Here is a 25,412-nt window from a genome sequence, read left to right on the forward strand (position 1 = left end):
TTGGCTAAGATACACACTGCTGATGGGAGTCTAAATTGCTATATATACCTGGAAAACAAGTTGTCTTTATCTTGATGTTATGAATGACCTATGACCCAGAAATTTAACTCCTAGACATATACCCTAGCGAAACTCTTGAACATGTGCATCCAAAGACATGTATAAATGTGATCACAGTAGTATTGCTTTTAGTAGCAAATTCTGGAAACATCCCAAATGTCTATCAATAGTAGAATTGATTTGAAAGGGATGTGGAATGGTAATACAATGGAATAGCATACAGCTGTTTAGATAAAGGAACTCCAATTAAACATATCAACAAAGATACATTTCAAAAACAAGATGTTGAAAGGAAAAAGGTAATCAAAACAATACACAACATTCTACCTCATTTTTATAAATTCTTAAAATATGCGATATTAAACATACATTATTTAGAGAGGCATTCATAAAAAGCAATGCATTTTTAAGAGGCTGGGATGATAAATGTAAAATTCAGAACAGGTATTACCTCTGGGAACAGGAAGAGGAAGATGCAGTGTTGGGAAGAAATACACATAAGTACAGCGGTAGAGGCAGACTTTTTTCCGTTTTCTTTTTCCTTTATTTTTCCTAGCTTTCTTTTTCTTTAGCTATTGTATGCTTTGTATTTTTTGTACTTTCCATATATCAGATAGTATATTTTGGAGTGCATGAGATAGTCCTTAATAACATTTTTATTATTTTTTATTTGACTTTTAAGTTCAGGGGTACATGTGCAGGTTTGTTATATAGGTAAACTTGTGTCATGGGGTTTTGTTGCACAGATTATTTTCTCACCCAGGTATTAAGATTAGGACCTATTATTTTTCCTGACCCTCTCCCTCCTCCCACTTTCCACCCTCTACCCTCCAATAGGCCCCAGTGTGTGCTGTTCCCCTCTATGTGTCCATGTGTTCTCATCACTTAGCTCTCACTCATAAGTGAGAATATGCAGTATTGGGTTTTGTGTTTCTGTGTTAGCTTGCCAAGGATAATTGCCTCCAGCTCCATATTCCTGCAAAAGACATAATTTTGTTCTTTTTTTTATGGCTGCATAGTATTCCATGGTGTATATGTACCACATTTTCTTCAGCCAGTCTATCACTGACGGGCATTTAGGTTGATTCCATGTCTTTGCTCTTAACATTTTTAAACGGTCTCTGAGTAGAATAGGGTAGGTTGGTGTAAGGAATTACTGTTTTTAATTGGAAGCAATTACATACTGCATTAAAAAGCATATATATATAGACACATATATATATGTTTTACATTCACATAATGAAACCAAAGCTTTCAGAATTTTCCGCCAAAAAGTATGTGTGGAGGGAGAGAGAGGGGTGTTACGGCGCATTTGTAAGCCCTGAAATAAAATGATCTCCATATTTGCTTCCATTTGTGTATAAATATTTTTTAAGCATATATGCATCCTAGAGTGTGGAAAGAAAATTTCTGGGAAGATTTACAAGAATCTGTGGCAGCTGAAAGTTCACTTTTAGCTTTATTGTGTAATTTATTGTATTTTTCATTTATTTGTACTTTGTAAACTATTTTATTGTATATTTGATTTCGTTTTTTAATTATCATATGCAGCTTTAATTTTATAACTAAATTACATTCTGACCCAGGGCAGGACGTAGGAGAAGAGGATGAGAGAAGTACGGAATCCTGAAGACCGCAGCATTCTGCGCTCCGCCCCTGGGATAGAGGGTTCCTGGAACGCCCAGCGCAGCTCCGCCGTCCAGCCTAGGCCGGCCACCTGGCGGCGAAATGAGGCGCGCGGAGCGGGGGCGGTGGCGGAGGCGGTGGCGGAGGCGGAGGCGGAGGCGGAGGCGGAGGCGGAGGCGGAGGCGGAGGCGGAGGCGAAGGCGAGCCCCGCCCCACCGCGCACGCTGTGGTTGCCCTGGCAGCCGCCCAGTGCGTGGCCGAAGCTCACAATCAGCCCTGTCCCTGCGGCTCCCACCCCGTCTCCTGCGCTCACCTGCTCGCGCGCTCGCCCTCTGGGGACCCGGGGCCCATGGACATACACACCCAGTCCTGCTGTCCCACGCGCCAGCTCTCCAGCCTTAACCAAAGGGACACAATTCACGCCTGGGCGCCTCCGCCGGCTCCGGGAGCCCAAGGTCGCGGCTGGGCCAGCGCTGACCATCAGAGGAAGAGAGCAGGAGGCTCCCCAGTCGCCCCAGCAGGCCCAGGCGCATAGGTGCCCAGAGATCCCTGGCTTCTGATCGCCCGGACGACTAAGAGGTGAGCGTGACACCTGGCCTTTGCTTTGACATTACATCTCTACCCGCTCCACTCCTCTCTTCTCCAGATTTTTCTGGGAACTAAAAAGTGGAAAGCACAGTAGAGAACCCCCAACATGTAAACTATCGCTTACACTGTGGGTGAGCTGAAACTCACAAAAGTTTGTTGTATTCATAAGGAGCCTACATTGAAGGACTTTGCTAAATATTTTACAAAGATTATATATCATTTCCTTTTCACACAACCCCATAAAGTGGGCACCATTGCTATTCCCAGTTCACAGATTCAGAAACTGAGGTACAAACTAGGTAGGTAGCCTGTCCATATTTATCCAACTAGTTTGTGTGAATAATGATACAGGGAAGGGAGGATCACAACAGATTTCCCCACCTCAAACCCTACACTCTCTCCACGGTACCAAGCTTGTCTTCATCCATTCCCCTTTCTAATGATCCTCCCTTGTCGCATAGCCCCTTTTGAGAGTTAGATGACCTGAACACACGCACATTCCCACAGATTTTCGGGTAATTTCCGAGTATTCAGACCCCGAACATGGACCTCAAGTCAAGACATTCTGCTCTATTCCACTACCTTGGTAGATGGTTAGATGTGTCTAAGGTGGCCCAGGGTCGTGCTGGCGAAAAGTGCAGGTATGCTTATATGTGGAGGATCCTATATGCTGCTCACTTTATAACGTAGGACCCAAGGGCTACACTTGTGTGATTTCCTCCAGTGGGGTGAGCTCTTGGTCAGTCTTAGCGGTTGATTGTAAAGTACATTACACAGGGTGCTGCCCTCTCCCCTAGCACTTCAGGGCTTTAGCTGGGAGGGAGGCAGTCCACAGGAAACTGACCCATGGAACCTATTGAATTCATCATTGTAGCTACTAATTAATTCTCCATTAGGGATGAATGCTAACAGCTGCAACGTTGAAGTCCCTGATTGGAAGTCCCTATTTTCACAAATCAAGGGGCATTGATTCAGTCCAATCATTACCTGTGTAGGAGCATCTCACCCTATTCCGTAGATGACACATATACATATGCAGTATGATGACACTGCACCTAATCGGAATATGACTGATAATAATAAAACAAGCCATAAATAGCAGCTGAGGTGAATGTCACCAAGCCGTGCAGCAAAGTCCAAGTGGATGACTCTGAGGCAGCCTCAGTTGGTTCCCTAGTCCACCACATGTTATAAACAGATTAAAAGGCAAAGGAGGCCTGGCCCGGTGGCTCACACCTGTCGTCCCAACACTTTGGGAGGCAGAGGCGGGTGGATTACCTGAGGTCAAGAGTTCGAGACCAGCCTGGCCAACATGGTGAAACCGTGTGCCTACTAAAAATACAAAAATTAGCCAGGCGTGGTGGTGGGCACCTGTAATCCCAACTACTCGGGAGGCTGAGGCAGGAGAATCGCTTGAACCCGGGAGGCAGAGGTTGCAGTGAGCTGAGATCACACCACTACACTCCAGCCTGGGTGACAGTGCACGAGTTGGGCTGAGGGTCGAGGGTCATGGGATAGGACGAGACACCAGGGAAGTGTGTGAGGTCAGAAAAGAGTCTTGAGGACCTAGCCCTGGGCACCCAACTTAGCCTTCTTGAAACAGGAGTCAGCAAAGGAGACTGAGAAGGAGTGGGCAGTGGTGTTAGATGGAAGCAGGCAATGGGGATGTTGCGGTGCCTAGAGAGACACGTTTTAAAGGAGAGAGCTGACTGCCATAGAGAATGTAGGTGAGGGAGCAGGCTTGTGATGGAGAAAAATGGTGCATAGTTTCAGCTTTTGTAGTAAGCTGGAATCTTTTCATTGCAAATTTTGGAAACCCAGCTAACTAGCTTATGCCAAAATAAGGTCGTGGGGGTAGACGATATATTTACACATAAAGTGGTAGATGGCTTCTGGCACCATGGAATCCATGTTGCAACTCATGCCATCAGTCTCAGTCTCTTTCCATCTTCCAAGCATGGACTCTCTCTGTGGCACCTAAGAGAGCTACCTGCAACCCCAGCCCCACACCATACTGCTTAACAACTTCAGCAGAGTAGTCTTCCCTCATAGTTCTGGATGATGGGCTGCTGATTGGTTGATGTCTTTCATGCACGTATGTTTGAGCTTCAGTGTACCCAGAAAGGGACGGTTCCCTCAAATGGGCCAAGCCTAGGCCACAGACCCTTTCCTCTGGCAGGGAACAGAAGGGACAGCCCCATCCAAGCAACCCGGATAGGATTCCCTATGTGATAATGGGATTCTTTTTTCATAAGAAATGAAGAAAGAAAACCAACTGGGCATACCTAGCATGGCCTGCTACTCAATCCAAATGATTATTTTACCTCCATGCAAGGAGGTAAAATTACATACTAGAATGCCCGTCACAATTTAACAGGGGGATTGTTTATGAAGATTTGCAGTTGCCTTGCGGCCATTTAACTAAGTCTTTTCCACTTAAGATGACATAGGAATCACTCATCACATCTTTGATATGTTACAGAGCCCAGTAGATTTCTGTGTATAATGAACACCTCAAAAGTATGCTTTTATAACACCTGAAAACTATTAAAACCTGTATGATCTCTATATTGTGCTGGTATGAAACCATGTAGCTAGATGGTGGGAACTCAAACCCTTACCATGGCAATTTAGTTAACCTCAGCTTCTTCATGGTAAAATGGGCAAGTGTGGTGAGGAGGGAAGGTTAAATGGATAATAAGAAAACCACCTGGCAAACTATTTTTAATTATGATGGAAGATTTGTTTTGAACTGTTTTAACTTTATGCCCACTGAATATTTTTGGTATTTATGTGTAAATCCTATTTTCTGAACATTTCATAAAAAACAATCTCTGTTCTTAAGGAAGGTCCGAAATATTGTTATTTAATCAAAATGAAAATTATAAAATTAACTTTGGGTTATTTTTCTTTTTTGTTGCTTCAGTTTTACTCTTGGTCCAGAAAGCATTTTCAAGGAGCTGGTCAAGCATGGCTTTAGTAGATAAGAGACTTGAGAACTTACAGATCTACAAAGTTCTTCAATGTGTGCGGAACAAAGACAAGAAGCAGATAGAGAAGCTGACCAAGCTTGGATACCCTGAACTAATCAATTATACAGACCCCATTAATGGACTTAGTGCTTTGCACTTAGCCTCAGTTTCCAATGATATTGATATGGTCAGCTTTCTCCTTGACCTTGGTGCTCACCCTGATGTGCAAGACCGAATGGGCTGTACTCCTACAATGAGGGCTGCAGAACTGGGCCATGAATTGTCAATGGAAATATTAGCAAAGGCAAAGGCTGATATGACTATAGTTGATAATGAAGGAAAAGGTAAAAATCCCAACATCCTCCCCAGCAGATTGCAACTTACTTTGTAGCCAGCAAGCAATAACATGGACTCTTTTTGTTTTCCAACTGTAGAAGTGAATTCCTTATGGTTTTAAGGGAAAGGCTAAATTCTCACCCCTATACCCAAACCTACTGTCTCCTCATAGAGCATTTCTTACTCTTTTTTTACATTTTAGAATTTCGGGCAGTACTACACCTAGGACTCCAAAAGGATTTTGACCCCCTCCATAGCAAGTCTGATGTAGGAAGGACTCGCACTTGGAAACTTGAAAGGACTAAAATCAATTCTGGCATAAACTCCAACTTTCTAGGATCGTTTAAAAATTTATTTGGAAATAAAACTTCAAACTTTAGACAATTATTCAGGTGAAAGAGCTGCACTTTCACACCTTTAATCCCATCATCTCAAGACAATGGTCTGAGAACTTCTTGCCCAAATAACTTAAGGTTCAGGCAAGAATTGACACAGCCTCATAAAAATAACTGAGATAATTACCGATAAGCTCAATGTAAACTGGTAGGTTTAAGCAGTTGTCCTGAGTCGCTGCAAATACAAAGTCATTAACACCAGCCCTGCAGTGCAGAAATGAATCTCATTTTATAATGTGAATATTTACTGACAAGAGCAAAATCTACTTTTCTAGCTCTCTCCAGACTTGGTGTTTGATATGATTACTTGCTTAGAAGAAAAGAGGACAAAGAAAAGGGATAATTACATATTTAATTGTACCATGTAACAAAATAAACTTCAGATGCATTCAGGGGCCAAATGTGTTTTGAAATGGTAAATCCTGAAAAAACAGTATCCTCTCAAAGCTCTATAGAATGCCATTCTACAGAGGGTGTTCCGTGGACCACTGAATTGCCAGGATGTTGAGAAGTACTACAGGCAAAATTGGTTTCACGGTCGCATTCATTAGAGACACATTTTAGACATGTATCTTTCGCATTGTTGGCTGAAAAATGGTGACATTTTCCATATTTATTTGACCACAAAATATATATATTTTTTAATGGCATCTTATATGCCTGGAGGTTTGTGGACTAACCTTTGGGAAACACTATAATAGAGAAAAGTTTAACTTACTGAGTTTGAAACAGAGATATAAATCGCAAAGAAAAAAGAAATTCTATAGCATAATAATGTAAAAGTGTTATTTATTTATTTATTTATTTAGAGACGGAGTCTTGCTCTGTCGCCCAGGCTGGAGCACAGTGGCACGATCTTGGCTCACTGCAAGCTCCGCCTCCCAGGTTCCCACCATTCTCCTGCCTCAGCCTCCTGAGTAGGTGGGACTACAGATGCCTGTCACCACGCCCAGCTAATTTTTTTGTATTTTTAGTAGAGACAGGGTTTCACTGTGTTAGCCAGGATGGTCTCCATCTCCTGACCTCGTGATCTGCCTGCCTCGGCCTCCCAAAGTGCTGGGATTACAGGCGTGAGCCACCACACCCAGCCAAGTGTAAATTTTTTTAAAAAAAATAAAGGTAAAATTGGAAACAAGGTCAAGTAAATATTTGCAGCAAATGCAACAGGCATATGGCTAAGGGAAACAAATCTCATGAGCAGAACTGAAACTATGAAAGGAAACATGTAAAATCTTGTTTCACACATAAGCTTGTTAGGATGCCTGCAGCCCTCACTCTGCGTGACCCAAGGTACTGCCCATTGTACAGAGTATATTGTCTCTTCCCCACATCAACAAGCCTCACTCACCTTGCACATCCCTCAGTTTGGCTGCCAGTGGCCAAACTGCTTTGCTTATTCTACAGTACCCTCTCTGTCATTGACGTCCTATTTTCCGGTGACTCATGTTTGACTCACTGTACATCATTTCTAAAGGAAAACTAAACATCTCAATGGCTAAGCGGGTCTTTAGGATGTGAGACATGCCCTAGGCCTAAGCTGCACTTTTTCTTTGAACAATTTTACAGAATATGGAGAAGGTAAAGCTCTACGCCAACATATTCTTTCTTGTATGTTGTCTTAGGGAATTAATTACAGCGTGGAATTATTCTCCTTAAAAGTTAAGCTATAATAGTTCCTTATAGCACCCATTTCCATTCCACTGGTTTTCTCATGTATAGGAATGTGTCCTCAGTCCTCAATGCAGTCTGCCAGTTCTATGATAAGGTACAATATTTTTCAAACTTGTTTTCCCTTCAGTTTAGGAATGCTGATTCATGTTCTTTGTGGCTTAAAGAGTCAGCCCAGGTACAGTTCAACTGTGTGTGGTACATGCCATTATTATGAAATGTTCATTTCATAAGTGGCTCTGGGCCTTTTGTAATGAATTCAGCCGCCTCGGGTATTATGCTTAGGTTGTTTTGTTGTTGCTGTTGTTGTTTTGGTCTGTTCTTACCTTCTATGTCTTGCTCTGTCTTTGACTTTCTCTTTTCAGTAATATCCTTGACCATCTTTTCTTTTTTTTTTTTTTAAACTGTTCTGAGTAACCCTATTTTAGGTACATCGGTTTATATAAAATATATTTAGGTTCTGATTTTCATATACATTTTATTTTTTATTTTAATGGTGGAATTTATCCAGTTTATAGTCATCTAGATTTACCATAGGTTTGGCTTCAGAAACATCATTTATTTTATATTGTGAAGGCGAAATATATCTAATATATAAAAATATGTGAAAGTATTGTCACATATGGTCCATATATTTGTTTTACTTTGCTGTATATGTGTGGTTTTCTTTATATGCTTATAAGTGTATTTTCTAAAACTGATGGGCTGTTTTTAGTTATTTTAACGGTTAACTTGATACTTCATATATCCTTAAACCTGTTTATTGAGTTAGCATCTTAAACAGTATTCACTGATTCTTTACTCTGATTAGTAAGATTAGGACAATAGTACAAATTAGATAAGATTAGTACAATAACCCTTCCTCTTACTTCTGCTACTTCCCTTCTACCACTCAATTTTATAGTCAATTATAATTACTTAGTTCTTTCAATGATTCCCTTTTAAATAATAAGTACCTTTTACTTTATCCCCTTACCCGCTTTAAATAATATGTCAGTCTTAGCCCTAAACGATGAGAAGATCAAACACTTATACTATTTCTCCTTCCTTCCCTTCCCTCCAAATTTTTGATAAATTATATTATTTTTACATTATTATGAATTGCAGTATATTTTTCTCTATCTAAAATTCCTAAGGTGACTTAGCTTTGGTTCTGCGGCTAAAGAGATCCAGTATTTATAACTGTTCTTTTAGTCACATATTCTCTATTGATCTGTTGGAAAACTCACTTTTGCCATCAAGTAGTTTAAGTCACTTCTTTGGGCTTATGTCCCTGACTACTTATATCCTTAAGACTATACATGTCTGTTGCTTTTATATGGACAAAGTCTTGATTGGGTATAAAAGTTCCCTGGTTTTTATCCCAAGTTACAGTGTAGAGATCCTTTAATTATACTGTAGCATTGAATGTTGTTGTGATAAGTTTTTGAGGGCAGCTGGACTTTTCCCCTTTATAGATTAGTTGAATTTTTGCCTGGATTCTCATGAGACACTTTCTTTGCCTAGCTTTACCTAGGCATACCTTGTTGACTGTTGTTAATCAACTTTTCCTGAGACCCAACGTACCCTTTTAATCTTACGATTCAGGTCTCTCTTTGCACTTTTATTTTAGAACAAGTTATATTTAGTTTCTTTGCTATCATGGAAATGAATTAGTAATTTTTCCTGATATATCTTTTCTAGTATGTACCCTTTTTGCTTGGCTTTCGTTATCAGGTTCTTTTTTCCTTGCAGTATTTTTTTTAATAGGTTGCATAGTAGTTTCTTTTTTGATTATTCTTTGAATGAAATCCCTTTTTGGAATGAACCCATTGCAAAGTCAGTTTGGAGTTTGATTGTTATTTACCTAGGACTTTCTTAGCAACACTCTGCCCTGAGTGTATAACAGTAACCCTGATGTGCAGTATGCTTTTGACATGGATTACATTGAGAGCCTGTATGTTACAGGTCCTGGGTGTAGGGATTTCACATTTTCCTTTCTCCAATAGAACAAAATGATTTGCTAAAACGGCAGAGCCACTTGCCATCTAATTTTTCATCTCTTTACTGCTATACCGACAGCCTGCTTCTTACAAACATGGCTAGTCTACACATTTCATCACCCAGTGCCATCTCTTTTGCCATTCTGCAATTTTAGAGGGGACCTGGGGGCTTACCAGTAGCCCTTTGGCACACATAGCTATAGCCCTGCTCATTCCAAGAAGGGACACTCAGGATACGTACTGCAAGATGCCAAATACTCAAGGTCAACAGGGTTCACCTGTCAGCACTCCAGTTCTTCCATAAGCCAGGTCCTATCACATGTGGTTGTGACAGTTTTCTAACTATGTCAGGAATTAAGATTTTTTGTTTTTGGTTTTCTGTCTTGGTGTTTTAGTTGGTTTCAGAGAGGAAACCAAGACAGCTATGCCTTTAACTAGCTAAATATGATTTTTAATAATTTTACTTTCCTTCCTGTCAAATATGTATAGATGTTAACTAAATACTCTCTGGGGATTTTATTTCTCTGCAGGTGTTTTGTTTTACTGCATTTTACCAACTAAGCGGCATTATCGCTGTGCTCTGATCGCCCTTGAACATGGTGCAGATGTCAACAATTCTACCTATGAAGGAAAGCCAATATTCCTTAGAGCTTGTGAAGATGCACATGATGTTAAAGATGTGTGCCTGGTATTTTTGGAAAAAGGAGCCAATCCCAATGCAATCAACTCAGTATGGCTATTCTTGTGATTACAAATATTTCTTGTTTCAATTACAGCATAGTATAATCTTTGCATTTAAATACGATGACATTATCCTGTTAGCTGATAGACTGTTCATTTTGATTCAAAATACTTGAAGATGCTATACTTTTATTATCTTCATATTGCTGTGATTCTGCTGTCTGTTTCCTAATTATGTTTGGAAATTTGGTATTTATTATGCATAATGTCAAGGTACCATTATAGGAAATAGTAAAAAATGCATTGCTGATGCCTAGTAGGATTTATCTTCTTAGAAAAAAAATATATAGTTCTGCCGTTTCTTTTCTTTTCCTTTTTTTTTTTTTTTTTGGAGACAGGGTCTTACTCTGTTGCCCAGGTTGGAGTGCAGTGGTCCAATCTGGCTCACTGCAACCTCTGCCTCCCAGGTTCAAGCAATTCTCCTGCCTCAGCCTCCTGAGTAGCTGGGATTACAGGTACACACGACCACGCCCTGCTAATTATTTTTTGTATTTTTAGTAGAGACAGGGTTTCACCATGTTGGCCAAGCTGATTTCGAATTCTTGGCCTCAAGTGATCTGCCTGCCTCTGCATTCCAAAGCCCTGGGATTACAGGCACGCCCAGCCTAGTTCTGTGGTTTCTTGTATCAATTTTGTTCGCTCTCCTTATTTGGCTAATTTTGAGTTTTCTTGTAATTGCCTTTTCTTGACACTAAACATTGATTTTCTTCTCATTAGAAAACACCTATGACCTAATTTTATATTAGGTATTGATATTTTATCTCTTTTTCTCCCCTTTTATTCTGCTTTATTTGCAAGAAATACATTTTTAGCATGATATTCTCACAGGGGCATGCAGTGTGGTCTTGACTTTGATTTTAGAATTCTACGTTTTGGGTACTGACCCATTGTACTTGCTTAATTTTTCCTCTTTGTTACATGAAACTAAGAAAAATGTAGAGAACTAAACTTGTAAGTGTAAGGCTAAGGTCAAATGGATTCAGGCTGTATTTGTACTGATTCTGCTATTTAATATGATGGACATAAACAGCATCTCATCCGTTTCATATCTAGTCCACAGGCCGCACAGCTTTAATGGAAGCGTCAAGAGAAGGAGTAGTGGAATTAGTTCGAGGCATACTGGAAAGAGGAGGTGAAGTGAATACATTTGACAACGACAGGCATCATGCTGCTCATTTTGCTGCTAAAGGAGGCTTTTTCGATGTAATAATCTATTCTTTGCTTTAAAATTTGTTGCTAAAACTTTTCTGTCCTTTTTCTCAAATTTTTTATATGTCATATAGATTACACTAAGGCAGACATTTTACTGAATTACCTATGTTGTTTTCATCTTGATTTCCCCAAATAATTCTAAAATTATATTTTTAAAGGCCTTTATCTCTTTAGTTTTATGTGTTTGCTAATTTATTTATTTAATGTTATTCATAATATTTTTCTGTACACTCGGTGATAACAATTTAAAACTTCTGCCAGCTGGGACTGCTGTATTTTATGCCTTCATTACATACTAGAATCTTCAAACTATGATGATCTAATTATGGGAGAACAATGCCCTCATATTCTTATCTCCGTGGTGTTTGTGTGTATTAGATAATGATATACCTCAATTTTAAACTCAGGTATTCTGATTACCTAAACATACAGCAAAGAATATCTCACTGATACAGTAACATTGCAGAAACAAAATAAAAATTAACACTATTTTTTAAAATTCTGAATTCCATCTGAAATTTCTTTACTCAATTTTCTTTGAGTTTTAACACAGTTATCTTCATTTATATCACTATTTTCCCTGCAATAAAAGTATACACAAAGATAGAAACCATATTTGGTAAAGAATTTTCCTCCTGGATGCTGTTTTCCATGCTCTGATACTTTCTTAAATTACCTACACTAACAAAAATGGTAGTGCCCCCTCTAAGTATAGAGTTTTCTATGCTCTAGATCAACGCCATTTAATAGAACTTCTGGTGCTGCTGGACATATTCTATTTTTGTGCTATACAACACAGTACAACACAATGGCCACGTGGCTTTTGAGTACTCTAAGTGTGGCTAGTGAAACAAACAAATGAAACTTAAATATATTCAGTTTAGTTCATTTCAATTTGGATTTTCAAAATCATACGTGGCTAATTGATAATGTACTGGATAGCGCCGGTCTAGCTGTCAGTCTTTAGTTAGTAGATGTACATTCCTATTCCTCCACAATATCCGCTATTTATTTTACAGATATTGAAGCTTCTTTTTGCCTACAATGGAGACGTGGGGCTGATTTCTTTAAGTGGGAACACACCACTTCATTACGCTGCCATGGGTGGTTTTGCAGATTGCTGTAAATATATAGCTCAGCGAGGTAAAATTGTCTAGCAATTTTGTGTTTAAAGTATTTTTGTTTTACCCAGGTCATAGATAAGCAGAGGATTTGGGCCTATAACTTGTCAGTGGCTTATTTTTTTCCTATAGCAAAACCTCACTCATATGTAGAAAGAAAATTGAAAATTATTTCTCTGTTAAATCATGAATCTGGTATTAACGACGAAAACCTGTTTCCCCAAAAATTTTAAGTTATTGTTAAAAACCTAAAGGGGATTGTTCCTGAACCAGCTAATTATTAAAATACAGTTGAGGGTAGGATATGGTGGCTCATGCCTGTAATCCCAGCACTTTGGGAGGCTGAGGCAGGTGGATCACTTGAGGTCAGGAGTTCAGGATCAGCCTGGTCAACAAGGCAAAACCCTGCCTCTACTTACAATGCGAAAAGAAAATTAGCCAGGCATGGTGATGGCGCCTGTAATCCCAGTTACTTGGGAGACTGAGACACAAGAATCACTTGAACCTGGGAGGCAAAGATTGTAGTGAACCAAGATCATGCCACTGCACTCCAGCCTGTGTCTCAAAAAACAACAACAAAAAACGTACAGTTGATTAAGTTTCTTATTTTAAAAATGCCAACATCAGTCTAAAAAAGGACACACACTGAAAACCATTTGCTTTCATTTGAATTTTTAATTAGTTTATTTTTAAAAATATTCCATGTGTCAAATGCAAAGATAATTTTTCTGGATAATTTGCAGTTATGGGGAAAATAATTTGGGGAAAAACATGAAATAAAAATTTTCGTGGAAAATTTGAAATGTAAGCAGAATTTTTAATTTTAGATTTTCCTGTAGCTTTTAAATACTAATTTAGAAATATGAACTATATCATATATAGCTTAATGAGTTTCTTAAAATGAAAATATTAGTTAATTATATTTAAGGATATGAATTAATTTTTGTTAATTACTTACTAATTAAACGCACATTAAAAGCTTTTTAACTCTGTTAGAACTGCATTTTGCAGAACTGTATATATTTTTTCTAGTTTATGAGATATAGGCAAAAACTTAAAGTCCAACAACTCTATAATAGAGCAAAGAAAGTGTTTTATTTTTCTGTCTTCCACATAGACACAAAATTTTAGAAGTCACTAAAATTATAGATAAAACTAACATGCCCACATAACTATAATAGCATAATAACTATCCATTTTTACTTGTATAAATGTATACTTTCCCTATGTCCCCAGTGTGATAAACCCTTTTAGCAAATGAGGAAAAAATATATCAAATGCAATTTTGGTTCTCTAAAACTGTCTTAATTGTTTGAGAGATCTGTCTCTATTAGTAGTTTATTCTGACATTTCAGACAGCCCAGGCTGGAGTGCAGTGGCCGGATCTCGGCTCACTGCAAGCTCCGCCTCCCGGGTTCACGCCATTCTCCTGCCTCAGCCTCTCGAGTAGCTGGGACTACAGGCGCCCGCCACCTCGCCCGGCTAGTTTTTTTGTATTTTTTAGTAGAGTCGGGGTTTCACCATGTTAGCCAGGATGGTCTCGATCTCCTGACCTCGTGATCCGCCCGTCTCGGCCTCCCAAAGTGCCAGGATTACAGGTTTGAGCCACCGCGCCCGGCCAACATTATGTATTTCTAAAAACTAAAGATCCACTCAGGTTGAGACAAATTTCTTTAACTTTAATATGTTGACTTATTTCTTATTGGGACAAATATCACACATACTCTATCATTTATGTATTCCTGGAATAAAGTCACAGAAAGTACGTTGAGAAACCAAGGACCAGAGCCTGGGTCATGCAAAAAGGCCTAATTCAGTGATGCAGAAAAGATCCATTTTCCTAGAAGAATCAATCATAAGGTTATTTTAAAGCTAATATTTGAAAATGTTCTGAGTTCTGTGTGTGTTCGGAAATATAAACACGTCACCAGATCCTATGTGGGTGACCCAGTTTCGCAGCAGAAGTGTTGTCAGTTACATTTCCACCTTTAGAATCTTACATCTCAGGCAATCAGAGCAGCAAGAAACCCTTAGCGATCAAATGCTTGTTTCTGAATAAGCTCCCTGGGTTTAGTGTCTTCTGTACTTAATTGTAAAGCATTTGTGCTGGCTGGATACATTTCTCACATTTCCTCATGATGGTCCTCTTTCGTCCCCTCCTCCCCCTGCTGGGGCAATTGACAACTCCCTGTAAGCATGTGAGAGCCACATCCAAGGGCAGAGGAAAGGAGCTCAGGGAGTCCTCCTCCTCCTCTTCCTGGGCCCTCAACTCCCTGATTCTGCAGCACCAGCCAGCTGGAAGTTGAACATCTTTACCACAGAGGAGCATAAATCTCACAGGGAATGAACAGATCTTTATTTACTAATCATAAAGGAGGAGACAGAGAGCTCCAAGTCAAAAGGACAGGAAAACTGCCTTTAGCTCTTTTAAGTGGGGTGTTGGAGTCTTTTATACACATGGAAGTTTCTAACTAGGATTAAGCTGGAAGCTGCAGAGGGTAAGCTAAAACAGGATGAAAATTCTTTGGTCCTTAGTGCTGGGTGAACACAGAAGAAGTGGCTTGAGAGGTGGGATCAAACCCCCCCTGACACCCTGAGTATGCAAAATAAATAGCTAAATAAAAACAGCATATCAGAATTAGTATGGAATTGCACTATGGAATTACTATGTTATGGAATTACACTATAGAGTCACTGTTCTTATAACTATCCAATATAGAAATTGTGGAACCTTTATTATCCCAATAGCCTTTTTTAGTTTTTCTACTACTGGTAAAATTACCAGTCTTAGTATAAAAAGTGTGTGTGTGTGTATTAAAATAGATTTATGTGTGTGTGTAGTAAAATAGATTTGTTTTCCTTTTTTAATTTTTATTTTTTTGATAGAAGTGTATATATTTGTAGAGTATGTTAAATGTTTTGATATAGGCATACAATACTTAATAATCACATCCTCTAGAATGGGGTAAGCATCCCCTCAAGCATTTATTCTTTGTGTTACAAATAATCCAATTACACTCTTTTAGCTATTTAAAAACGTACAATTATTATTGATTATAGTCACCCTGTTGTGCTATTAAATAGTAGGTCTTATTCATTGTTTCTATTTTTTTACCCATCGTGTAAAATTTTAATTTTTGACAATACTAAGGAAAGTATTAATCTTGAAAAACATTGTCTGACTGCTTCTTCCAAGTCTTACTTATACATACACTTATTATAGACAACACAGTCTTTTTGGTAGCACTAAATGGATTCCCTAACATGTTCAGAAAAGTTTCTTTCTTTGGTGAATATTTACAATTAATGTTGGTCTCATCATTTTGTTAAATAAGGACCAAAAAGGAAAATGAATTTTAATATCTAACTTGCACATAAATATAATGCTGAACTCCTCAGATTTAATTACAAATTACTTTTTCCTCTGTGAAGGTTGTCCACATGGCCATACCACAAAACAGCAGATTACTATAAATGACATTATTTAATGAAGAATACGGAAAAAAAATAGACTTTAAGATTATACACAGATTTATAGTTTAAATCATTCAAAAGGAAGCAGGTATTCTGCTGCTTTTCAGGTTCAGATCTGAGTTCATAAGGTCCTAGGTAAGCTGTTTGAATCCAGCTTCTTTCCAAATTCAAATGTGTCCTTGCTCTTTTCCTGTTGGCCTGAAGTCCCCTGAGCAAGTGTACCAATATGGTATGTGTTTCAAATATCTCTAGGGATCAATGTTCTAATCCTATTGTAAATTGTAAACTTATCTGCTTCAGAATTCACCAAAGTGATGCTCACAGAAACAAAAAAAAAAATCACAGCTCAATTTTGTAATTATAACAGCAAAATGTGCACATCTCTATATACATATAATTTGCGGACACTTTTTTTTTTTTTTTTTTACTAATCATGAGAAATTAAGAGAACAGTTGGATGAATGTCACTTATTAGCCATGCAAATGCCTTGGCACCATTCGTAATTATGATGCTTTATGTTTTAGGATGTGACCTGAAATGGAAGAATTTAGATCATAAAACGCCCAGGGCTGTGGCTAAGGAAGGCGGCTTCAAAGCAGCAAGCAAAGAAATACGCCGAGCAGAGAGAATCGCCAATAGACTAGCCAGGCCGGGAGCCAAAAATCCAAATCCTCTGTGGGCCCTTAGACTGCACGATTGGTCCGTAGAACGTGAGGCTTTCCTCCGGGAAGCCTTTTCGGTTTTAGACAGGGGTGATGGGACCATCAGCAAGAATGACTTCGTGATGGTGTTGGAGGAAAGGCAAGAGTATGCGAGCTCAGAACAGCTGACTGCCATCGCTCAACTTCATGAGAAAACTCGGGGAGGAGGGGTCAATATTAATGAATTCTTTAAAGGAACCAGATATTTAAACAAGTCTTTTGTATTAGGATCTTATGGACCTAAGAAAAAGAAAAAAGGGATGGGTAAAAAAGGAAAGAGAGGGAAATTTGTCTTACCCCTTCCAATTTGCGTCATTCCTGAGTACGTGTTTCCACGCCGGCAGGATGGTGGGCCACCGTATTACATGATTGAGACCTACAGGAATGTCACTGATAGCAGCCGGTTTAACAGAGATCATCCCCCAGAACATCCCATTCAAGATGACTCTGCTTGGTACATTGATGATTCAGAGAAAGTATTTTCAAACATTAATATTATCACCAAAGCAGGGGATCTGGCTTCTCTGAAAAAGGCCTTTGAGTCAGGAATACCTGTGGATATGAAGGATAATTATTACAAAACTCCGCTAATGACAGCGTGTGCAAGTGGAAACATAGATGCGGTCAAGTTTCTTCTTGAAAAAGGGTATGTGTCTCAGTCGCGTGTGGCTTAAATTTTCATGAGTCTTCACATTTCAAGGAAGTGAAGGGACGACAGAATTTTGTAATATAGAAAAGTGCTACTTTATTAAAGTCTCTAATAAGTTAAGGCTTTAATGTATAAAAACCTTTTATTAACACTTAATAAATTATTATAGGCTTCATTAAAGAATGTTATTAATATATGCTTTATTAAAAATGCTGATTTATTATATGCTTTATTAAAGTCTATAAAATGCCCTATAAAAGGTATGTGTTCATATTATTGACGGCTAGGGTTAGAAAAGGAGAATTTATGTTAGATTTATGTTATGTTAGATTCCTAGCCCCTTTATTAAAGCCTGTAATAGATTAATTAAGCCTATAGATTTTATATGGGAAGCCAGGATAATGGGAGCATAGGATTGTGTGTGCACAAAGATATTTTGCCAATAGCAATTATGCATGAAGTGAAGGCCAGTAAGTGTTTACTTGGGGTAAACAGAGTCTTCTGATTGTTACTGGCCTTCTGTCAGTGGCAGCACAGCTCAGTCCTGTCTCACAGTCTCACCTAGATGGTGTAGAGTCACTTTTTAATCTGCCTCTATTTGAGGATCTCGACAACTTCAAACAAGTGGAATGGTGGCTATAACAACATGTTTTGGTCCCCAAACCTGCTCCCCTCCTCCAGTGTGGGGCAGCCTTTTCCTTGGTCATGTAAATATCTTTAAAATATCAAATCATGACATTTTTATAATACTTAACTTTTTAGACTACAACAGTCACTTAGGTTTAATTCCTTCTTCTACCATAGTTGTGTAACCTGGGTGAGTTTCTTAATATTTTTGTGCCTCAGTTCTATCATGTGCGTAATGAGACTGTAGTGGAACTCATGCCACAAGATTAGTTGAAGATTAAATGAGTTCAAATATGTAAAGCTCTTGTTAACACAGTAATTTCATACTTGAGAAATAAAGTACTAATCTTATTAGTACTTTAATGTTAAAGAAAGATTCAAATTTGTATATTACCAAGAGAGCAACTAATGAGAATATGAACTTCTGGACAGTGAATTTCTAAAAAGGACTAAAATTTTAAATAATACATGGTAATATTTAGAATTTTAATAATGAAGTTTCATTTAAAAATGTATTACATGCAGAGAAAGTAGTCACAAAATGAAATAATATAACTTTTATATGTCCTGTCAGCTTTTATCTTCATTGGATCTAGTTTTATAATTTTCCTTGATTTTAACCTTTGCAAAATCGTAATCCCTAGAATCTAAAGTGCCTTTTAATGTAGATATACACAAAGAAAGTTAAGACTGCCAAATAATGCAGAACAAAGAGGTTTGAAGAAAAATTATGGCACAGAGTTTACAATTTAGCAACTTGATAGAACTCTATGAAATTTTACTTTACATTTTTAGTGTCCAGTCATTGGAAAACCAGTATTTTTAGCTTGTTCATCTATCTTATTTTACAGAGCTAACGTTAATGCAACAGATAATTTTCTGTGGACTCCACTTCATTTTGCATGCCATGCAGGCCAACAAGACATTGTTGAGCTTCTTGTTGAATCTGGAGCTTTCATAGACGCAGTTTCAATCAACAACTCAACTCCTTTAAATAGAGCCATTGAAAGCTGCAGACTGGATACTGTAAAATACCTACTTGATATTGGTGCTAAATTCCAGCTGGAAAATAGAAAAGGTATGTGTTCATTTTATTGATGATTAGCGTTAGAAAAGGAGAATTTGTGTTAGATCCTAAGCCCCTTCTGATTCTATTCTCGTAGGCTTGCATTGTCCACTGTGTTCCTGGTGCAAATACAAGCCTGAGTTAAATGTTATGGAAGTTTGTCTTATACCAAGTGCTTCTCCACTCATTGGTGTTGGAGGGCCAATTCTTTATGTTTGCAATCTTTCACGGACTGAAATACTTTTGTAAAACATAATAAAAATTATTTATTAGAAAAATAAAATGAAAAAAAATGGAAGGCCAAACCTTTGTTTTTAATATTTAAATTTTAATGACAGAAAATTACATTAAGTTGCTATAAACATTTGTAAACACTTAGTTTCTGTAGTTACTTCATTATGGATCAGTAACTATTAGTTTGTGGACTTGCACCAGTTTGCAGATGACACACTGAGTTATTACACTGTTATGGCTGTTAATTACTAACAATTACATACTCTATAGACTTTGGATTTCTCTTAAAGCTGGACAAAGTAATTCCTGAATTGAGGCTTCCCTGACTCTAGGAAGTAAACACACGGCCTACCTTGTATCGTAAATACCACACAGGAAAAAATTAAAAAATCATTTGAATATATTTGAGCTCCTTGTTTGGAAGTATCATTTTCCTACCTTGGAAACCACTGCTTCCTTTGACTGAGTGAGCATCGTACCTCTGGTTGGTTCAGGCTGCCTCTAAGTCACAGGTACTACTGCACCTGTCCTGCCTGATGATATTGTAGGTAACATATCGCCCAGCCATCTGCCTGGAGCACCTGTGGCCCCCAGACCTTTTGGAATTTCCCTCCTTACATCAAGGAAAGGGGAAGATAATGTAAAATTATCTATCACATACAAGGAAATTTGCACAATGTGGGGAGAAAACAATCAGTTTGATATTTAAAATGTAATATAATATTTCCTATCACTCTTTAAGAAACATAGTAAAAAAAAAAAAACTAAGGAAAAAATAATTTTATGTATTTAGATGGCGCTATAAATCATGGGATTTTAAAGCTAGGACCACCATAGAGAATATCTGATCTAGCTCTGTGAACTTCCCTTGTATATATACAACTTGCTTTAGGAATCACCCTTATTAGGGCAGGCTTAGAGCTGATGTGCTGAGATATTTTTCTACATGGTTAATCATTAATATGTTTATAGTCACTCTGAATTTATGTTTATGTTTCAACAGGGCATACTGCCATGGACGTTGCAAAGGCATATGCTGATTATAGAATAATTGGTATGATTAAAGAAAAGCTAGATAACTTGCCAAAACCAGCAGAAAATCAAAAACTAAAAGGCAAGACACCTCCTATACTGAAGACTGAAGGCCCTGAAATTAAGAAAGAAGAGGTAAGAAAAAAGGTTGACTACCCATTAGTAACTGGAACTCTTTAAAAATCTGTTTTGGGGAAGGCAGAAGCACTATTTACATACTGTTATACAACATGGGCAAGATAATATGCAGTGCATATTTTCAATACCATTATTATATAGTACTTTTAAAGAAATATATAATAAAATTATTATCACTGAAGAGCCTAAAAAGTACTCACTGCAAAGAAAATTCATACAAAAACCAAATGGGTTCAGCCAAATACAATTGGAATGTTGAAAAAGAAAAGCAAAACTGGTATTGGATTTGTATATATTTGGTCCTGAATTATACAGATTTGATGAGATGGTCCAAATAGGGAAGGAGGCTAACCGTTATGAGGAATGAAGTAAAGCATGATTTTTCTTCATTTTGGTCTCATTGCCACCATATCCCCTTTCATTGCCCACCATATCCCCTTCCTCCCACCTGCCACCTCCACCAAGGAATTTTAATGAATACCACTGAATTCTGGGATGTGGAGCCATTGCCACTAGAATATCCCACAAAATGATTGTAGAAGGTTTTCAGCATTTCTGGTAATTGGGAGTGATTTGGAACGTCTAAAGTGCAGCAGAAGGTTGAAGTTATTACCCATATGAGTTACTGAGACATCAAGACTTTACCATTAGCAGGAAACCCCTAAGTGTGTCTCTAGGTTGGAAGCTTTTTTTAAGGAAGCAGATTTACTGGAGACACAGGACAAGAGATGAAAGTCAAGAAGGAAAAGTTTTAGTGTAATCAAATTGGAAAGGGTTGGGGAAATGTAGGTGGTAGGGAGTAGATAGGATGAAGGGATTATAGACAGACAGCAGAATTATAAACATGGAGGATGTTAGGATGGCAAAAGGTGAAGGAGGATCAGTCAACTAAAATTCTTCCATTATCATTTTAGTAGGCCACAGATCAAGGATGGGTATCTCGAAGACTTATGTGATCATCTACCAATACTTCTAATTAAAGTTAAACAAGGCAAACTATCTCTCCCCATCCCCAAAGTTATAATAATATACTATTTTATCTCAAGTTATAGTTGCACAGTAGCATTTTTAGTTTTTTTCTGGCTTCAGAGTAAGATATGAAACAGCAAATAATGTTAGAAAGTCAATATAGATTTTTACAATTTATAATTTTTTTGGCCTTGTTTCCAGGAACCACTGTCATCAATTTATGGTGTACCAACCACATCGAAGGGAAAGAAAGTACGGAAGGATAATGTGGTTCATCTCAATTCATTGATTACCAGTGGTTATACTAAGAAAGTGGATATCACATTTATTCCACGGAGGGTAAGTGCTTTGAAAAGATCTTCATAGCGTGGTAGAAGCTCATAATGTCATTTTTTCAAAAGCTTTTTATGTAGAATATTCAAACAAATCTGCACAGTTTATCTTTCATAGTTACTATTTGTGAATGTTCTTTTGCCAGGTTCTGCTACTTTCAACTCAGTATGCCCAACTAATAGCTCCCAGCATCTGGTTCTCTTGCTATTACTATTTCTGTATTGAGATTTACATTTTTCTTGAAAGGTTGAAGTCTTTCTGAATCAATGGCATGTTCTGCAGCTGTTTAATCTCTAACTCCTAAGGATACTTTTTTTTTTTTTTTTTGATACTTCTCAGACCCAACCCTTCTTTGTACTTACTACTATCAGCTCATGCAGGAGTTTCGTATAAATCAAGACTGGATTTATTCAGTAGCCTCCGAAAATGTCCACAACTAAAGAGGTGGAGACATATTCTGGAGAAAGGAGCTGTCTTTCCATTGGCTGTCCAACCAGGCTGAGCAAGCAGCTCCCCTCGCCTTCTATTATAAAAATAATTTTGACTTCTACATGAGACATATAAGTAGTAAACCTCAATGATCTTCTAATTTCTTTGCTTCCCTGTTTTGGCATCCTGAAAAACGAACAGCAGCTGGTCTGAGAATAACTGGCCAGAGAAGTAACTGAAGAACATTTCCGACATTAGTTGTCTAGACAGTCATCATCAAAAACAGTGATGCTCATGTAACCATTACTGTCATATGGGGGGGGAAGAAGTTAAAACACATCTAAAAGTAAATTTAATAGTTTTAAGTTAAAACTATAAACAAGCTTTTAAGTTAAAACTGTGTATTGAAAATTGTCTGGATATTAGCATATTTACTGGCTGTCATACTCATACCTGCTTGGGCATGGCTATTTTTCTTTTTAAGATTTGGAGTCCTGAAGCCACAACAGCAGAGCTGATCAGGAAGAGGGAACTACGGCGAGAGAGGTTTACACATGAGGTGGACTTCGAAGATTTTATGATGCCTTTTCAGAAGAACATCACAGAGAAAGCTCGAGCACTGGAAGCTGCCTTGAAGACCTAAGTTATAGCAGTTACTTCTTGGGGTAAATGCTTTGAGGCCCAGGGACCAATCTTTGAAGAAAGTAGATATTTCCATCAAAGCCAAAGCAATCCATACACCAAGAACTTCTTACCAAATGTTTCGTTTTGCTTTAACAACTATAAATATTCTGAGCTGTCTAGAGAAAAGATGTATGTGATTTTGAAATGAATGGTATGTCATTCTGGATAAATCCCCAAGTCCCTTTATGAATGTAGTGAAGTACATGGCATGTGGGTTATAAACATTGCTGTCAAAAGATTTACCAGGTCTGCATCATCATGCTTATTATTTTTTTAATTGTCTCTTTTTTTCATTAAATAGAGACAGAGTCTCACTATATTGCCCCAGCTGGTCTCAAACTCTTGAGTTCAAGCAATCCTCCCAACTTGGCTGTCCAAAGTGCTGGGATTATAGGCATGAGCTACTGTACTCAGCCTGTTTATTGAAGATACTTTTCTAGTGGAAATTGATGAAAACAATTTAGGTTTTGGAAAAAGAAGTAATATTTAATCTTTTAAGGAAGGAGCTTATTTCTCACATGCCATTATAAACTGTGTGCATTAGATACCTTGGGTTGAATACACTTTTAACAGCCCTAGCTGTTAAAAACCCTAACCCTAGATATATAGGCCTAGCCCTAAATAGATAGCTATTCGGTTGGTGCAAAAGTAATTGAGGTTTTTGCCATGACCTTTAATTGCGGCAAAAACTGCAGTTACTTTTGCTCCAACCTGATAGCTAGGTAGCTAGCTAGCTAGAAAGACAGATAGACAGATATATAGATGATTGATAGATAGATAGATAGATAGATAGATAGATAGATAGATAGATAGATAGATAAGATTTATTGCAAATAATTGGTTTACATAATTTTGGGCACCAGATGGTCAAGTGCTAAATTTATAGGGTAGGCTATCAGGAAGTGCAGGCTTGAAACATGCAGGAGCTGTCCCTGAAGTCTACAAGTGGAATTTCTTCTTCATCATGCAAACCTCAGTTTTGTTCATATACCTAAATACTTCAGTATGTCTTTCCTAACATAAAAGGCATCCATTTACCTAACCAGATTACAATTGTCAAAATTTCAACTGTTGTTAAAGTGACTGATGGGATCAGGTTCACCTAGATTATCTAAGACAATCTCCTTTACATGAAGTCAATGAATTGTAAAAGTTGCTTGCATGTACACAATTCCTTCACCACAACACCTAAGATTAGTATTTGATTGAGTTACTGGGTGCTATAACCTAGCCAAGTTGAGACATAAAACTGACCATGTCTGGAGGTGTACTCTGGAGCAAAAACCTAGCTGAGGCGTTACTCACACCAGGAAATGCAGTGGGTACTGAACAGGAGCTCCAAAAATATCCAATGTCTCATTGACAGAAAGAAACCACTTTAGAATCTGCCTTACCAGAAGGCACCAACACCAGATTACAGCTCTATCAGTCACATATGGATTAAACGCCTTTCCTCTAACCTCCTCCCTCTCTTTCCAACCTTGGAGAGGGACCTTTCACAGGAGCCAGTCGGGGAGGAGAAGGGAAGAGAGAGAGTGAAGCGTGTAACCAGGCCCACCCCTCTGAAGGAGACAGACCTGAACAGGAGTTGCTTACAAGCGTTGTCATTTGGAGCCCAGAGATTTGCTATTACAACTAAATTTTGTCTGTTTTGTAAGGTTTTGGTTTGGTTTTTTGTTCTCTCTTTTCTTTTTGTTTTGACATAATTTCATATTTATGGAAAAGTTGCAATAATTGACAAAGAATTCTTATATGCCCTTTACCCAGATTACCTAAACGTTAACCACTTACCACATTTGCTTTATCTCTTTCTCCCTCTACATACGTGTGTGTATGTTTCATTTTTTTCTCGAACTATTTATGTGTCAGTTGAAGACATGATAAAGATATGACGTTCTTTACATGATGTATTTGTATTTGTGTGTCAGTTGAAGACATGATGTTTTAAATATTTCATTGTGTATTTCCTGAAATCACGATCTTCTTTTGCATAACAATATTATCATTGGCAAAATAAGGAAATTAACACTTAAATGAACTATTTCATCTATAGACCTCATTCAGATTTTGCTATTTATCTCAGATTTTGCTTACTTATACTTTCCTTTGCACTCCCAGGTAATGAAATACATTCGCTTGTCCCATCTCTTTGGTCTCTTTTAGTTTAGAACAGCCTGTTTTTGTTTGTTGTTTGCTTGTTTGTTTATGACAGTATATAAGAAGAACACAAGGCCGTTATCTTGTAAAATGTCTCTCAACTTTGGTTTGTCTTATATGTCTTCAAGAATAGATTCAGGTGATGCTTTTGAGGCAGCAGTGCTGCAGACATCATTGCACCCTTCTCAGTACATCATATCAGGAGGCACGTGATGTT

General features: G+C 38.0%; 1 protein-coding gene across 2 annotated transcripts; it reads left to right on the forward strand.

Annotated features, from left to right (window-relative positions):
- Positions 1 to 1,737: 1,737 nt before the first annotated feature.
- Positions 1,738 to 24,083, forward strand: ANKEF1 (ankyrin repeat and EF-hand domain containing 1). Of its 2 annotated transcripts, XM_011998677.1 has the most exons (11): positions 1,738 to 2,265; positions 5,201 to 5,590; positions 7,697 to 7,742; positions 10,158 to 10,357; positions 11,422 to 11,571; positions 12,600 to 12,723; positions 16,701 to 17,523; positions 19,005 to 19,231; positions 20,457 to 20,620; positions 21,794 to 21,931; positions 22,839 to 24,083. In XM_011998677.1, the coding sequence occupies exons 5-11, from the start codon at positions 11,443 to 11,445 to the stop codon at positions 22,995 to 22,997; spliced, it is 1,764 nt and encodes a 587-aa protein (XP_011854067.1). In that variant the 5' UTR covers positions 1,738 to 2,265; positions 5,201 to 5,590; positions 7,697 to 7,742; positions 10,158 to 10,357; positions 11,422 to 11,442; the 3' UTR covers positions 22,998 to 24,083. The 2 variants fall into 2 exon arrangements, with proteins under 2 accessions (XP_011854067.1, XP_011854057.1); XM_011998667.1 differs by lacking the exon at positions 7,697 to 7,742.
- The last annotated feature ends 1,329 nt before the right edge of the window (positions 24,084 to 25,412 follow it).

The sequence above is a fragment of the Mandrillus leucophaeus genome, unplaced genomic scaffold (assembly GCF_000951045.1).
Source record: "Mandrillus leucophaeus isolate KB7577 unplaced genomic scaffold, Mleu.le_1.0 Scaffold116, whole genome shotgun sequence".
NCBI classification, from domain to species: domain Eukaryota; kingdom Metazoa; phylum Chordata; class Mammalia; order Primates; family Cercopithecidae; genus Mandrillus; species Mandrillus leucophaeus.

Excerpts from the sequence above, each read along its gene's own strand:
- ANKEF1 (XM_011998667.1), top strand. The coding sequence starts at position 5,245 with ATGGCTTTAGTAGATAAGAGACTTGAGAACTTACAGATCTACAAAGTT. Across the intron at positions 11,572-12,599 it reads CTAAAGGAGGCTTTTTCGAT|ATATTGAAGCTTCTTTTTGC; the intron begins GTAATAATCTAT and ends TTTATTTTACAG. Across the intron at positions 19,232-20,456 it reads CCAGCTGGAAAATAGAAAAG|GGCATACTGCCATGGACGTT; the intron begins GTATGTGTTCAT and ends ATGTTTCAACAG.